The 16,887-nt window shown below is 37.3% G+C and overlaps 1 protein-coding gene across 1 annotated transcript in view; it reads left to right on the top strand.

Annotated features, from left to right (window-relative positions):
• CDH8 (cadherin 8) overlaps positions 1–16,887 on the top strand; it is a 375,808-nt gene that overhangs the window by 314,660 nt on the left and 44,261 nt on the right. The window contains exon 9 of the mRNA XM_068991808.1: positions 3,201–3,318. Coding sequence (XP_068847909.1) covers positions 3,201–3,318 — 118 coding nt within the window. The remainder of the gene's footprint in view (positions 1–3,200; positions 3,319–16,887) is intronic.

The following is a 16,887-nucleotide window of genomic DNA, read 5'->3' as shown; positions in this document are numbered from 1 at the left end:
CATTTTCATGAAATAGTTCTCCAATTACTTAAAAAAATCAACTGATATCTAAGTAGCTCACAGTGGGAAATGTGTGTACTTTTCATTTGTCATCAACTCAGTGTGCCTATAAAGTCTGCTTGTGTGGAGGTGCACTTCCTTGCTTCTTTTTCTTCTCTTGTTTAAAACCGAGTGTGTTCAGATGTTATTACATCAATGAAGATTTCAGCCTTTTAAACATGGGTAACTTTATGCATTTTAATAGCATAAAGTCCTCCAAATGATCTACCAGGCATCTACTTTAAGAGAAAATGACCAGCCAGGCCATCTGCATTAAAAATAAAAGAAGTGTCGAAAATGATTTAAACCAAAGTCCTAACCATAGCCAGTTCATAAGATATTTGGAAGATAATTTAAAGGTTCACCATTTCACCATTTTTTCTCCAACGCATAATGCCCTGATTTTGATGTGCATTTGACAGTACAAACTCTCCTAATGAATAATAACAGGGGACATATAGACAACAATCATTTCCCTTGACTCAAAAGAGTGATCCCTGTCTTAAGCATGCATCAGAATCACCAAGAAGAGTGTTTAAAACACAGATTTCTCGGCCCTATTCCAAGAGTTTTTGGTTCAACAAGCTCAAGAAGTCGCATGTCTTACAGAGTTCCTGGCTTAAATAAACGGTGGGGAAAATATTCATTGCAGGTGTAATATTTAGACCAAACTTCTGAGACGTGGTATGACAGGTAATTAAACTCATTTACTTCAGGTAAGCTAAATTATTGCCTCTTTTGTTTTGGTTGTGAGAGCTTAACATGTATATTCACTTACCAGCATGTATGAGTCGTTTTCATGAAGATGACTTAGAAATATTAAGAATGGTATTGCTTGTAGGAGATCTATCCATTAATTACACTTCAAGAATGCACTTAAATTTGAATGATTTCCACCCCCAGATATCAAGAAATCCTCTTTTCATTTGCTTTTCTTATTTTTATTCATTTCTAAATATTTTCTTGGCCATGCCACACAGCATGTGGGATCTTATTCCCCAACCAGGGTTCAAACACATGCCCTTTACATTGGAAGCACGGAGTCTTAACCACTGGACCATCAGGGAAAGTCCCTGATCTTCTTCACATGTGCTCACACACTTCAGGAATTACTTCTTCAATAGGTGCACTTGGAAAGAGAAGTCTTTTGAAACAAAATTGGGTAAAGGAAGAAGATGATGCTACATGTACTCACAAGTAATTCTGCCCCCCCAACTCTGTTCTTTGTAACTGCCTAAAAGAAGGCTCCTGTAAAATTATTCTGTTCAATATTTGTATGTGTAGGTTGTATATAATAAAAGAGTCATCTGGGTTTCAGAGTTTCTCCCCTTCTTTATAAAACTGGAACCCCAGGGAATCTCTCTGCCCTTAAATGTCAAGGCAAATATGCCAGTTGTTTAGATATAATAAATAAAATTGCTTTCCTACATAATTTGATAGAAGTGAGGCCTTGTTCATGTAATATCAAAGTTGTTACACTTATCAAGGTGCTATGTCATGAAAAAAATGGTATTGACCTTAACAAAAAATAGTCAATAATAATGATGATGACTAATACTCATTGAACATTTACTAGGAACCAGACAGTATATTAAGAAATTGATGTGAATTTACCTAAAGAAAAGGATCCTATGAAAAAAAGTATTATTTTCATTGAAAATTTAGGAATACAAGAAGACTGAGTTTCAAAAAGAGTAAAGTCCCTCCATGTCATGCAATTAGTAATTATGACTTCTATCAAGGCAGCTTTATTTCGGACTCCATCACCTTAATGGCTATCTCATTGTTTTATCCATGAGTTATATTTTGTACTATTTTCTGTTACTCAAGCTAAGTAAAATTATAAGACATTTCACAAGGTCCTTAACAAGAGTAAAATACCTACCAAGTAGGAATATGTTCCATTTTTTAAAAATGGAGAAATAGAAAATGAGAGAAGTTATTTCGTTTATGCCTGAAATAACATACCATATAGCATGTGGGTGATACAGTGCAAAACTCTACAGCTATTGGAAATGTTATTAAATTGTGGTTCTCATCTTATGTAGGCAATAAGGTCCAAGGCAATGATATCTTTCTCAAAAAAAAAAAAAAAGTGATTCAGTTTTTTTCTTTTTAATGATACTGGCAAAGTTGAATAGAACATAGTTGTTCAAACAGGCATATTAGGCATCAAATTGTATTCTCTAAATTTCACAAACCTAAAAGTATTTATGTGTTAATTTTTGATGGTAAATCTGATATCTCCTTGAGAGTCATGCTTCATAGGCATATTTTTTTTTTTTTGGTAGAAATTATGTTGTAGCTATTTACAGTGGAAGTATAAGCTATCATACTCCATTAGCTGTTGCCCAGCATTTCATACTGAAGTGATTAATATCACAAATTTATAGATATGAATTATTAAGTGAATTCTCTTGACATCCCAAGAAACAACTTAGCACTAAGTTAATGCAGCTCTGCAAATGAAATAAGCACATTCAACTGGCACCGATTCTGAGTATGTGTATCTATCCAAACAGTTCTCTGCATGGTGGTAATTCTTCTAAGCCCTATAATTTATTCATCTAGGATACATTCCAAAGCATTGTTTGCATGTGTTATCCATTAGCTTTAAAAACAGTATTCATTATTGGGAGGGAACAGAAGACACAACTCTTCAGAAAGGTGTGTGGCAGTGATGTTTGTGTCCAGGAACACACCATTTGGCACTTACAGCCTAATCAGCAAAATGAAAGAGGAGCTGTGAGGATTCAAGATTTAAGTCCTTTACCTCCAATATCCTCCCAGAAGCCACACTACAATCACTGTACAATTCCAAATTTCATTCTAGAAGCCCACCCATACTCCAAATGGAAAGAAACCTCTAAATGCCCAATGCAAATGTTTTCAAATACCCTGAAATTTGCTATTTCAAGCCACAGATAATAAATGTACACAAAGGTAATGACCTTAATTTTCATGAACTTATCAGAGCTAGGTTTCAAAGTGATGAATGTTTCTCCTTATCCGTGGCACAAACCATCCATAACAATTTAGAAAATGGAAAAGATTCCTTGGACCAAAGTATCACTCCATGAGAGGAATGTCACTCAGCTTTTAAAGGCAGTGCGAGCCCTCTGATGTCATCAGAAATGCTGACGTCAAGTTTTATGTTACAGGTCATTCAAACAGTGAGTGCCATGGACAAAGATGATCCCAAAAATGGACATTATTTCTTATACAGTCTTCTTCCAGAAATGGTCAACAATCCGAATTTTACCATCAAGAAAAATGAAGGTAAATATATTAGCATTGGGAAGCAGGATAGGATATACATCAGAAAATAGGATGTGATTTCATAATTTCACTGAAAATATCAGCACAGTATTTTTTTTTTCACCTATGAGCAGTTAAAATTTAGCTTATCAGCCTAAAGCCATGTTAATTGCAACTGTTCCTCTTTCCAGTATTCAAACAATACATATGGAAATTGTGAATGTGCAAGTTAATTTTGTCCCAGGCAGTACCTCAATCACCTTACTTACAGGAAATGAAAATACAGATTTAAACCCTGTGAAAGTTCCAGTAATTTTAAGATACTGAGATATCTGATAGAGGAGGAGCTGGCTTATACTTTGCAGTTGTTAAGTTTTAATTGAATGTTTACCAAGTCTTTAGGGAAAGCCTATTCTAATTTTGCCTGCTTTGTGGGTACACATTAGAGGTATTTGTTTTAAGCCTGTACCAACTTTGACAACAGCAATTAGATCTGAAAATCCTTCTTGAAGGACACTCCTTATCAGTGTTATTTTGGTGCTAATATGAACTGATTTTATTGTTAAGTCTTTTACTCACAGAGAACATTTAATCCATTTCATTATTTGTTAAGAACCAAGCTCAGATTAACCATTTCCCTTAACTGTTGTCTATTACACAGGAAGGTCAGAGATCATTTTTTAAAAGTCTATCTCATCTATACATTTTTCTTTTCTAAGCTACAGTATATTTAACAAGGATTTTTAGCTATTTATTTTGGCTCAGATGTATTTAAGTCTTCATTTCAGATGTTTCACAGAATGATTAGCAAAATAAATGTGTTGTCAGGGTCTGTCTTCTGGCTTTATTATAGGCATTTGTTTAGATTTATGAATGGCCTATGTAAAAAATAAACTATACTCAATTGGAAGAGTAAAATCTGGTTCATGACATTTGGATTACTTGCTTTGTTTTGATTCAAGGAGGTAGTGAATTTTGATAAAACTTCCCTTATGAAGTGAAATAACATGTATGGCCCTTGTTAAAGTATATTCTGGCCTTACCTTTTAACAAAATGCTACTTGTTTCTTTGCGGATCATGAATGCATCACAGAAAAGGAAATGAGAAAGCTGTTGTATAGATATTACTCATTCAGCTGGCTTCCACTCTTGCAAACATTAAGGAGATGAAATCTTGATCTCTCTCCTCAGTGATGGAGTTACATGTGTTAGCTTCCCTTAATTAGGAGCTCTAATCCAAGTACATTGTTTTTGTTTTTTGGGTAACTCTGCCAACATTTCTTTTTTGCGGAAGTCACATGACTATGCCTAAGATGAGAGCCCCCTTGGAAATTCCAAACTAAGCTGAAAGTCTATGCAAAAGTGTGGGCAATTCTTACTTTGATTTGAACCAACAGGTATCAGTCATTATTTTTGCATATCAAATGCCCAACATTTAAAAATTCTCTGTGAAGAAACGTTTTCCCATCCCAGGTTTTGAGCTCCTTGTTGCTTTCTATGCCTTCTGCAATTCAGGATATGGCTGGCCATTATAAGTATGGCTCAATGATACTGCATAAACATATATTGGATGAATGAAAGGTTGTTACTGCATGCCTGTGAAAGTGTAGCTTTGTACTATATTTATTATGCCCTAAACCCTTTAAAGATGAGATTTTAGTCCTAAGGTGAATGCATTTCAAGTGTCTTCTTAAACTTTTAGAATTAATACAAAGTAGAAGCTTATACACCTAGGAAAATTCTTTGTGCCCCATCACACATTTCACTAAAATTTGCAGTAAAATATTAAAGATATGTAGATTATCTGTTTTCTCTTGAAACTAGAAAATATGACCTAAGTTTTGCCTTACCTCACAAGTGTGTGAAATAATTGCAAAAAAAAAGGAGGTGGGGGGCCTAGGTATCACAAAAGGGCTCAGAAGAGAAAGAACACTCTCTGTGCCATGATTGTTTATATAAAATTATGTGTTGATTTATTTTGTAAAGAGTGACCATATAATTTATTGTTCCAATTGGGATTTTTTTTTTTAAGTGAAAGGGGTTGCTATTTATATTTATGCCTAGAAAAACCATAAACCAGGACTGTCTTGTGGAAACTAGGACATATGTTCTCTGTGACTTGGATTTAAGATCCAAATATTCAATATCTCCACAGAATAAATCATGAACCCACAGGCCTTTAGAACGGATATGTCAAGTTTATACACTATCTCTCTTTTCCTAGATCAGAAATTCATTGAGTTTTGTTTCACTTTTTTGGAATCTGGATAGTTTCTAAGAAAACAGGACATAAACCACAATTTGTCTCCTCTTAATGTGTAGAAACCATTAAAGTAATGGAAAGAAGCTGTTGGATTTAAAATGCTGGAGATACATTGATAAGAAGGTACATAAGATGATGTCTTGTGAGCCTGTTACCCATTCCTTAAGATGATAGAATACAAAACAACCAAAAAATAAATTCAAATATTAGACATCATTTACTCTAAAACTATGGTATGTTTTACATTTGAAACATGAGAAAATCAAATGATGAGCTCATATTCGGAATGGTTTTTTTCTTCTTCAGATTGATTTTAAAATGGTCAATAGCTGATGTTTCTCCACTGAGAACACCATGATTTACAAGTCCCAGCCCACCAGATAAGGGTTAATATTTTGAGAGAGGCAACCTAGTCAAATCCATAATTGATGGGTGGATGGCTCCTCTTATTAACTGGATCTTTAAGGGAGATGGCTTCAGTATTTGGCATTTTCTAAGAAACTTGCAGCATGTCTTTCAGTTCACATTTACTGTGATCTTTCTCTCCTCTCATATAGCTTGGTCCTTCTGCAATTTTCAGCTGACTAATTCATAATCAAAAACAAAATGAGATAGAAATTAACTGTCTCTTGTCTCCTATGCAGTTGGGTGATTTCACAAATAATTCTCTTTCTGAATATATGAGAATTATATCCCTGCCAGAATAGGAAAGCAAACTTCAACACAGATAAAGGTGAAAACAAAGGTCAAAAATGTGAAGAGTCACTCATCACATGTACACACTAAACAACCACAACAGCTTACATCTTCTCAGTTATACAGCCCCAGATATCGTTTTCTTCATCTTCCAGTTGGATGAATTTATAAACAAAGGGAGTGTGACTGACTGCACCTCAGTACTGACTTTCATTCCAATTGTGAAAATGGAAGATACTCAACAATTAACTATAACAAGTCAGAGAAAATAAATGAACTTCCCCCAGATACAGAAACATCTTGAATGCAGGAAATCTGAGGCTGACAGAAACATGATTTTCTCTAGCCTGCACACTGTAGTTAGAAGATTTGATGGAAATTGCCAAGAAGCTAGCTGGAAAAATGGGAATCTTTACTGAAATATTTGAATCACATGTGTAGAATAATGAGAATAAACATAACTCTGCCCTAAAGAGGGTGTGTGGGAAAGAGAGACATGGACTTGGCCTCAATTATAGCTTGATTAGACTACTGGTTGGGAAAAACAGTGGGGAAACCAGAGTATCTGATGACACTATTTTTGTTTTTGTCTCTTCTTGATGACTCTTCATTAACCAAAATTCTATTAGCAAGAACCTCACTCTAAAAGGCCTGATTTGGATAATTAATTTGGATAATGGAGATGCTGACTGGAGCTTTGAAATAAGTGTGCCTTCAGTTATCTCAATGTCCATTCCATAGTTACCTGTTCAGAGCATAATTCATGTTTTGTTTGGCAGGGTTTCCATCTCAACTCAACGGCCAACTTCAGTCATTATGTGTTTCACATCTTTTGATCCTCTAGAAACCTCTCTTGTGAGAATACTGACCACAGACAAGTTATTTTAAGCTTCAATTTCCTCATCTGTGATACCAAAGATAACACCACCTATCTACCCCTTAGGTGTGCTTTGATGAATATAAGTAACCGATGGCTTACAGAGCTATTATCCCAATGTCTGGCACACAGAAAAATACTCATCATGAAATGGGACAAGATCCTATTTACAAGAATCCATTAATTCCTAAATGCCCATGCTGTGTTCCATCTTTTCTGGTTTACTGTTCTCAAACAGGTCTCTTTGCAGCTTTAATTCTGTTGATTTTTGAATGTTGCACAGTAATTCTGAAACTGGCCTCATTTGGTAGCTGTGAAAACCATGATCCTCACTAATATGCCTTGCAATGCATTGCAGTCTAAAGCGTATCATCAAAGAAACATAAAAGGGAAAAAAATAGGAAGACGAGAAGGTGGGGAAAGAATGAAGATATTTACCAGCCACAAAATTGCTGGGATTCCTGGATTTAGTTTTAAATATGCAGGCTTTTTTTCTTTCTTTCTTTCTTTCTCCTTTGCCAACATGAAACTCAGCTTTCTCCACACAAAGGCTAATTCCAGTTTCCAACTTGTTAAGATGACATTCTATTCTAGCATATCAAGTTGTTTTAAATTCACCTACTACCTCCCAAAACAGACTCTACGGGAATCATTTTGTATAAGCTGGAAAATGAACGACAGTCTTCCTTTGCTCTTTTGAATAATACCAACTTAATTCAGAAGCCTCTTGCCCCAAAACTAAAATTTACTGCTTGAAAGTGGGTTTCCCTCCTAAGCCAGCCCAAGCTGGTCGTCTTCTCTCCGTCCTCTGTGCAGCTGAACCGTCATGAACACTTCTCCTGTGTTCAGGAGGTAGGTTTCCAGGCAGAGTTCCTCTTTCCTCTCTCTTAAGCCATTCTACCTCGTCTGGGCTGAATGAGACCTGAAAGGCCTTCCTGATGATCCACACAGCAAAGAGGACCACCGTGGTAAGCCGACTGTCCTCTTTCTAGCCACCTTGAGTCTCATTAAATTCTTCCATTACACCAAGCTGCTTTGAAACTAACAGAGGACTTTCCTAAATAGCATCTCTTTCCTCAAGTATTCTTTACAAAAGCCTCCATCCCTCAGCGACAGTGGACTCATTATTATTGGGTTACTCTGGCAACCATACCTAAGCAACAAATGAACACTGTGTGCTTGTGTGAGTGTGATAATGAATATCTATCCACGCATGCTTCCAATATGGTGATCCTGTCCACTCTGCTCACACAGTAGACTTCCACAGCATCAAACATTGACAAGAGGGCTTTTTCATATATGATGTTAGCTTTTACCCATATGAAGCAAGGCATTTTTCCTCAGTGTTAAATCATAAAAGGTAGCGCTCGATTTGCATGAAACAGAAGGGCCAACTGGGATTCCGAATATGCAGAATAGCATTATGCATACATGATCCAAAAAGGCTTCTGCTTCGGTAATTCATAATTTATTGTTTATGCTTCCAGCAATGCTTCGTTGATAAAAAGCCATTTATGTTTCATTTTGTCATCTAAACTGTAATTAAAGATGATGTGCAAGTTAAGAAAAATAGATAACAGATCTGCACTTCCAAGTTGAGTGTGGCTGTGGAGTTTGGTTCAGAAAACTAGATTTTCTTTGCTTAAGAAGTTTTTATAAAGCTCTTGTTATTTTGCGTCATTTCCAAATCTTTTTTTTTTTTGTATGGTTGATTTTCTTTTTTTAAGTCATAATACAAGAGTACCCTCAGAAGTTAAGAATTTCTTTTGCAAAAGTTGATAAGCCTAAAATTATTGCTCTGGTCATACACAGTATAGTACAGCATATATTTTCCAATGTATGTTATGGAAGACAATTTAGTTCTGAGATTGCTGATTCCTATGGATATAATTTAGATATACTGCATAAACTGATATGTGTAGTTGTCCATATGCTATTCAGAGTTATGAATTGATTCAGAGCTTCACTATCAACCTGCTTGCAATCATTTCTGGTTCTTATAGAGAATTCTAATTGTGAAGATTTTTGAAAGAGAAGAAACAAGAGATAGATTTTCACATGGTTAGTTACCTTGAAGTTATCTTAAAAATACCTTATAGCATAGACATTTGTTTTATTTTTGTTTTAGAATTTCACTTTCTGAGACTTTTGCTTCAAAAGAAAAAAAAAAAAATAGAACACTTGTTGTTGGAAGCAACTGTACATTAGGGGAAGTATAAAGAATTACTCAGAGAACACACTTTTTTAACCAAATCTTGTTTAGACTACTTTGTTGTTTGTGTCATTAAAGAATAATGTTATTTACTGATCTGTCATCTATTTGCAAGCATGAAAATAAGCCTTGGGATTTTGCAGGTGCCAAATAAACATGACTGTCCTTTGGTAAGCACAACCAAATATTAAAATTGAATGTGGAAACAAAATGAGCTGTCAGTCTATGCAAATTCTCCCTTTCTAAAAAAGTATTAAATGTAGTTGACAATCACTTCGTCTCCTTTCAACACAGACGTTCGCATTTTGAATTAATTTGAGCATTTTATAGACACAACATTAGGCATACGTGACATGCCGTCTAGGGATGTGACCTGAATAACACCCACCCTGTTCTTTGGATCCTTCAGTTTATTAAAGTGTGTAGAGAAGGCAGAGAAATAATTTGGGAACAGTAAAGGGGACACTTACATAGATAAACATTTAAAAAGCTGACTTGGGATGAATTAGAATGAATGATAAAAGAGAGCCCCTGTGGAATATAGAACAGCACAGGCTTTCTGGTTAAGAATATTTAGTTTTGAATATTAGCTCTTCTGAACATGAACTGTGAGAACTTGCACAAATTGTTGAATAACCTCAAGCCTTTTTCTATGAGAGGAAAATAATAACTATCCTTATGTTGTTTTTTATAAGAAAATATTAAGTTAAAAAAATAAAAATGTGCTAAGTTCAGTGTCTGGGGACTAGAAGGGACTCAATAAATATTAGTTTCCTCCCCTTCTTTCTCTTCTTTTTCTACAAATTTGTGAGCCCCCTGAATCTGTCTCATTCACCCAGTGCAACAAATAAAAATATCAAAAAGGAAACCAAAATAAAGATTTGGGTGATAAGTAGTTATATACTGTTCAACTGTCCCTTACCTGAGAGGCCAGTGATTGAACATATCAGTAAATGCTGGCAACGAGTAAAGCAGGGAGAAAGCAGAAATGGGAAAGAAGAGTATTTGGGTAACCCTGATTACCATAAGATGATCAATAGCTAAAAATAAAAAGTACCTAAAAACTGTAGGTTTCCACAGGACTCAGTCCAGTTACACATATGGCTCTCTATATTGACAAATGGAATGTTTAAGAGTTGATAGAATGATAAAATTTTTGAGCTAGTAGCGCCTTAGTAAATAGCCAGGTTATGAAGATATTAGATGCTAGACACAGAGACTTCAAATGTATTTCTTAAAAAATCAATAGTAGACAACCTACTGTATAGCACAGGGAAGTCTACTCAGTGCTCTGTGGTGACCTAAATGGGAAGGACATCCAAAAGAAGTAGAGATATATGTATACATATAGCTGATTTGCTTTACTGTACAGTAGCTGCTGCTGCTGCTAAGTTGCTTGTCGTGTCCGACTCTGTGCGACCCCATAGACGGCAGCCCATCAGGCTCCCTCGTCCCTGGGATTCCCCAGGCAACAACACTGGAGTGGGTTGCCATTTCTTTCTCCAATGCACATAGGTGAAAAGTGAAAGTGAAGTCACGCAGTCGTGTCCAACTCTTAGCGACCCCATGGACTGGCAGCCTACCAGGGTCCTCTGTTCATGGGGTTTTCCAGGCAAGAGTACTAGAGTGGGGTGCCACTGCCTTCTCCGACTGTACAGTTAAAACTAATACAATAACGTAAAGCAACTATACTCCAATAAAAATTAACTTAAAAAAAAGACAGTGATGAGAGATGTCCTCTCTCCAACTTTATTTTCCATCACTCTCTCCCTTCTACCTTGTTCCCATCTTATACATCCTTTAGGTTGAACATGCAAAACCCATCACGCTTTTTGTACCTGCTGTCCATTCCTTCTGTCTGGAATACATACTCTCTGCTCCCTCTATTTTCTATCTGTCTAATTCCAAGTAGTTCATAACAACCCAGATTCCTCTCGGCTGTGAGAAGAAGGGAGTACTTAACATTTCTGAAAAGTTTTCTTCACTTTTCTCTGCAGGACTGTGATGACTGCTAAGGTAGACATGTGTATCTATCTTGAGTCAAAGAGTAGCTCCTCCACTGTCCTCTGAGGTTATTGATGAGACAATATATCTTCATTCACTCAGATATTCATTCAATACCTATTTATTTAGTGTTTACCACCTGCAAGGCACCACCCTAGGAATTGAAAATAAAACAGTGAATAACATAGACACTGTATTGTCCTCCTGTACAGAGTATTTTTGTTCTCCTTGGGACTCAGTCTTCTACTAATCTGAATTCTCAGAGAGAAAGGCTATAACTTAACATGGCTTTTTGTCATCAAGGGGAGAAATTCACAGGCTAAGCCTGCAAAAATGCTGTGATTTGAGGAGGAATGATCAAACATTCTAACTTCTATACTGTCATAAACGATGTTCCTGCTTAAATCTTCCTCAACTTGTGAAACAGTTTCTACATAAAGGATTGAAAGTGAAAGTTGCTGAGTTGTGTCTGAGTCTTTGTGACCCCACGGACTATACAGTCCATGAAATTCTCCAGGCCAGAATATGGGAGTGGGTAGCCTTTCCCTTCTTCAGGGGATCTTCCAAACCTAGGGATTGAACCCAGGTCTCCTACATTGCAAGCGGATTCCTTACCAGCTGAGCCACCAGGGAAGCCCAACATTATGGGTCAGGTTTTCCTAGATTTCCCTCTCTCACCTTAACAAAGTGTTTAGCTGATCGGGGTAGTGGTGTACATCTGCAGTCACCAGCAGATAATCCTCCCTGTGAGTTTCAGATTGGCATCCTCAGGATTCCTGAGCTTAGACACATGATGTTGAACTATATTTTTTTTAATCTTTTTTCTGCTTGCAGAGTCAAATCATGTTGTGAGCTCTCTCCAAATTCACAGTGATCCACAGACATCACTGCAATTTGTGCTGCAGGACTGTGAGGCAGGGCTGACAATTCTATTTTTGCAAGTTTATTAGAATCCATTCTAGTTTTGATCCACATCTCCTGGTAAATAGTTCATGTGTTTTCCAGTTGCTATGCATAGTTGGTTTAGGTATCTGTCAGCTAACAATTTTCAGCTAACGTTCAGTGTTGTCTAATGTTACTGAGGGCCCCTGGCAACGAAAGGATGGTATTGTTCTGGTTTCTGGACATCATGTTGGGTTCATTTTCTATTTGTTGCCTGTTCTATTCCTAAGCTGCCTCCAGAATGAATGTGCTGATGCACTTTATAGAGGAAGACAGTAATTGTTGTCCTTGGATGTTTTTGGGTTACTCATTAACTTTGCTTTCATCCTAGTAGATGGCCTACTAAAATTTCTTACCTCTATTGCTTGAGTGTATTATTCTCAGCCTTTTGAAGGCTGTTTATCTTAAAGCAGTCTGAAGAAAAGGGTGTTGCTATACCTGGTGAGCTGAGCAGAGTCATCCTTCTCTGAGTGTCATGCTTTCATTTGACCAGAGATGGCTAGTTTCGTCAAGGTCACACTGTGATATACTTCTCCCTGGATTTTAGTTTCCTCTCGCACAAAATGAATAGGTTCATTCTGGGAGCTAAGGACTCATCTATTCTAACATACTGAGTGTGCAAACTCATGGTATTAGGAGATAGAGTACAAACTTTGAAATCAGACAAGTCCCCCATCCACCAATTAATGAAGATGTGACTTTGAACAAGGCTTTTAATTTTCTGTAGCAGGCTGTGTTGGACAATGTTAAAACAAAACTACTGTGATGAGCAAATCAAAGAATGTAAGATGAATGTCTTGATGAAAGTGAAAGAGGAGAGTGAAAAAGTTGGCTTAAAGCTCAACATTCAGAAAACAGATCATGGCATCTGGTCCCATCACTTCATGAGAAATACATGGGGAAACAGTGGAAACTGTGTCTTTAATTTTGGGGGCTCCAAAATCACTGCAGATGATGACTGCAGGCATGAATTAAAAGATGCTTACTCTTTGGAAGGAAAGTTATGACCAACCTAGATAGCATATTCAAAAGCAGAGACATTACTTTGCTGACTAAGGTCCGTCTAGTCAAGGCTATGGTTTTTCCTGTGGTCATGTATGGATGTGAGAGTTGAACTGTGAAGAAAGCTGAGTGCCGAAGGGTTGATGCTTTTGAACTGTGGTGTTGGAGAAGACTGTTGAGAGTCCCTTGGACTGCAAGGAGATCCAACTAGTCCATCCTAAAGGAGATCAGTCCTGGGTGTTCTTTGGAAGGACTGATGCTAAAGCTGAAACTCCAATACTTTGGCCACCTCATGCAAAGAGTTGACTCATTGGAAAAGACTCTGATGCTGGTAGGGATTGGGGGCAGGAGGAGAAGGGGACGACAGAGGATGAGATGGCCGGATGGCATCACAGACTCGATGGACATGAGTTTGGGTGAACTCCAGGAGTTCTGCAATTTATAGGGTCACAAAGAGTCAGACACGACTGAACGACTGAACTGAAATGAACTGAAGATGAATGTCAAGGGCAGTGCGTGAACTTATGTGATAGTCTATGTACTTTGTCCTCTTTATCAACCTTGGAAAGAAATAATGCAAATGGAAGTGATCTTTACACTAGAAATTATTGTACCAGATCTCTTCCATATTAAAATGTGAATAGTATTATTAAAAGATATGCTTCTACAGTATTACAGGTTCTCAATAATTTGTTGAGCAGGGCTCTGGACATATTAAAGAATTAAATTATTCCCATACATCAAAGAACTCAATGAACGTATGATACATGGCTCTAATAGTTCAGAATTGCTAGGTCTTGTCTATATTCTAAAACTGAAGACAATAAAAGTTAACAGTTTTATGAAGATATTCAATTACTGGATTCAGTTTTGATTTATCAGAAAGATCTCTCAAAATGAGAGAATTTGAACAAATTTTTCAGGGATAAGAAAACAGTTACAGGTACAGGTGCCTGTCAAAGTTGTGGAAGAGTGATCAGATGTGTGAATAGTTTACTTAAAGGAGAAACAGGGAATTTTTCTTTCTTTTGAAAGAAAAATGCAATGAAATATTTTGTGGAGTCATAAACCCTGTGATCATAAGACTTCGCTTGATTCCCCAAAATAAATTAATGAAGTAGTTCTTTGTATTTTGAGTATATCTGCATCTATTCTTAAGGTTCTTCATAGGACAAAAAAAAAAAATGTGTCACACATTGAAGAGGCTTTTACACACACACAAAGTTTACTAGTGGTGCTGGAAAGTAACTTGATATAAATACATGTTACACGTATCAGTAATAGATTTAGAAGAATTTTCTCAGTGTAAAGTTTCAAATCTTTAAAATAAAAACAAAATCATTTTGGCTATATTCTGAAATGTATTGTGAGTTGACATAAAACTTTGCCATGAATGTTGGAAGGCTAAAGTTCAAAGAAGAAAGTTTTAGAATAGTTAAAAGACAATTATCTAGAATTTATTATCTTTTTTCCCCAAAGAAAGAAAACTAAAATGTATGCAGGTAATTATATAAATTTCACATTTGGACTGGGTAGACAAGAAAAAAAAAAAAACTATACCCCTATATTAATCCTGTTAGAACTTTTCTGTCTTTCTAAAAATACTTATTCTAAAATGGATGTTTAATTTTGCAAGAACTTGTCTTTCAAGGAATAATCTAACATTAAATACCATGAACACAGAATTGCTTACAAAATAACTTTCATTGAGAAATATTAAAAAGGATTGTAAGATTAGAAAGTATGCTTACATCTCTGTTTAGGATATTATTTAAAAGTCCCATCATTAAGACAAACCTGTATTTTCTTACTTTGAATGGGTTGTATATCAAAGTGCAAAAAAAAAAAAATGCTAAAATGTATTGATATACATAATATAGATCTGCTGCTGCTGCTGCTAAGTCGCTTCAGTCGTGTCCGACTCTGTGCGACCCCATAGACGGCAGCCCACCAGGCTCCCCCGTCCCTGGGATTCTCCAGGCAAGAACACTGGAGTGGGGTACCATTGCTGCCTATATCAAGAAGGATCTTCTCGGAGAAGGCAATGGTACCCCACTCCAGTACTCTTGCCTTGAGAATACCATGGGCAGAGGAGCCTGGTGGGCTGCAGTCCATGGGTCGCTGGGGGTCGGACACGACTGAGCGAATTCACTTTCACTTTTCACTTTCATGCACTGGAGAAGAAAATGGCAACCCACTCCAGTGTTCTTGCCAGGGACGGGGGAGCCTGGTGGGCTGCCGTGTATGGGGTCGCACAGAGTCGGACACGACTGAAGTGACTTAGCAGCAGCAGTCCTTCTCCGTTGTACTTCTCCATAGCCTGCGTGGCACAGTCAACGGCATCTTGTTGCATGTCCTCAGACATGTCTGCATTCTTGATCAGTGCCTTCCGGTCAGCACGGTGACACCACAGAGGCGAGCTCTCGCGGGGCCCCGGGGAAGCAGCGATGGCCTGAGCCAGAGCGCGGGCAGGGAGGTGTCCCTTCGGCTCCTCCGGCAGCAGCCACCGCCGCCGCGGTCTCCGGTTCCCGCAGGCCGGGACTGAGCGCTCGTGCCGCCGCCGTCCTCCCTGGAGCTTTCCCGGCCGCCCGCGCTCCGCCTCGCGCCCGCCGACCCGCCTGCTCCGCGCTGGCGCCTCGCAGCTCCGCTCCGCTCTGCCGTCTATTGCTACATATATATATACACATATATATACATATACACACACACACATAAACGTACACAGGGTGAGTATTATTAGCGCCCTTTTTCAGATGAGCAAATTGAGGCTCAGATCTGTTCATTGACTTGCCAGGCACAGAATGCCGCTACCACGCTGCTAAAACTGCATTCTCATAGTAGCAGCTGCTGCCTTTCGATGCCTTACACTATACTTCTAGAATATTTGCTCAGTAAAACTGTAGCTATTTCACTTATAGTTTCCAAACACTTGTGCTTTCTTTTTTCAAAATATAGAAAGTTAGAAACTAATAGAGAAGCATCAAAGAATATCATCACAGTATTAGTTGGAGAAAACCTGGCAACATCAACAACAACAAAAAAAGACTAAAACAAATGCTTTACTGTGGATATTGCAGGCCTAAAACACACAGAAAATTGATTATGCCTACTGCTTAGTGAGCATGTTCTATATGCCAAGTGTGAATCTAGACTGTCTGATCCTCACAATGGTCTTTGATATTCATTACAACGATACTGTTATTAAGAAACACAGTAAAGCATTTGTTTCCTATGCTGACAAAGAGAACAACGACTCTTGTATTGGGCTAATAGTCCTGGTTGTCTTGCACAACTTTCCGCTCTAATTTTGATAACGATATAGAATGATACCTTTCTATATATAGACAATTATATAGAAGATAGAGAAAAATGAAAGCCACAAAAACTGATAGTCAACATATTGCCAAAATCTGCAAGGCCCATCTAACTAAAATGTTGAAAAGATCTTGCTACATAATCCTCTTTTAGTGATCATACATTATCACTCAAATATATATACACAATGCATTGACAAAAATAACACAGATAAATCATTTAAAAAGTTTTTGAATACAAAGAGTCTAAAATACATTAAATGGAAAGAAAAGGCATTTA

The sequence above is a fragment of the Capricornis sumatraensis genome, chromosome 20 (genome assembly GCF_032405125.1).
Source record: "Capricornis sumatraensis isolate serow.1 chromosome 20, serow.2, whole genome shotgun sequence".
NCBI classification, from domain to species: domain Eukaryota; kingdom Metazoa; phylum Chordata; class Mammalia; order Artiodactyla; family Bovidae; genus Capricornis; species Capricornis sumatraensis.
The sequence above is the reverse complement of the archived record's forward strand: the minus strand, read 5'-3'. Positions and strand labels throughout refer to the sequence as shown.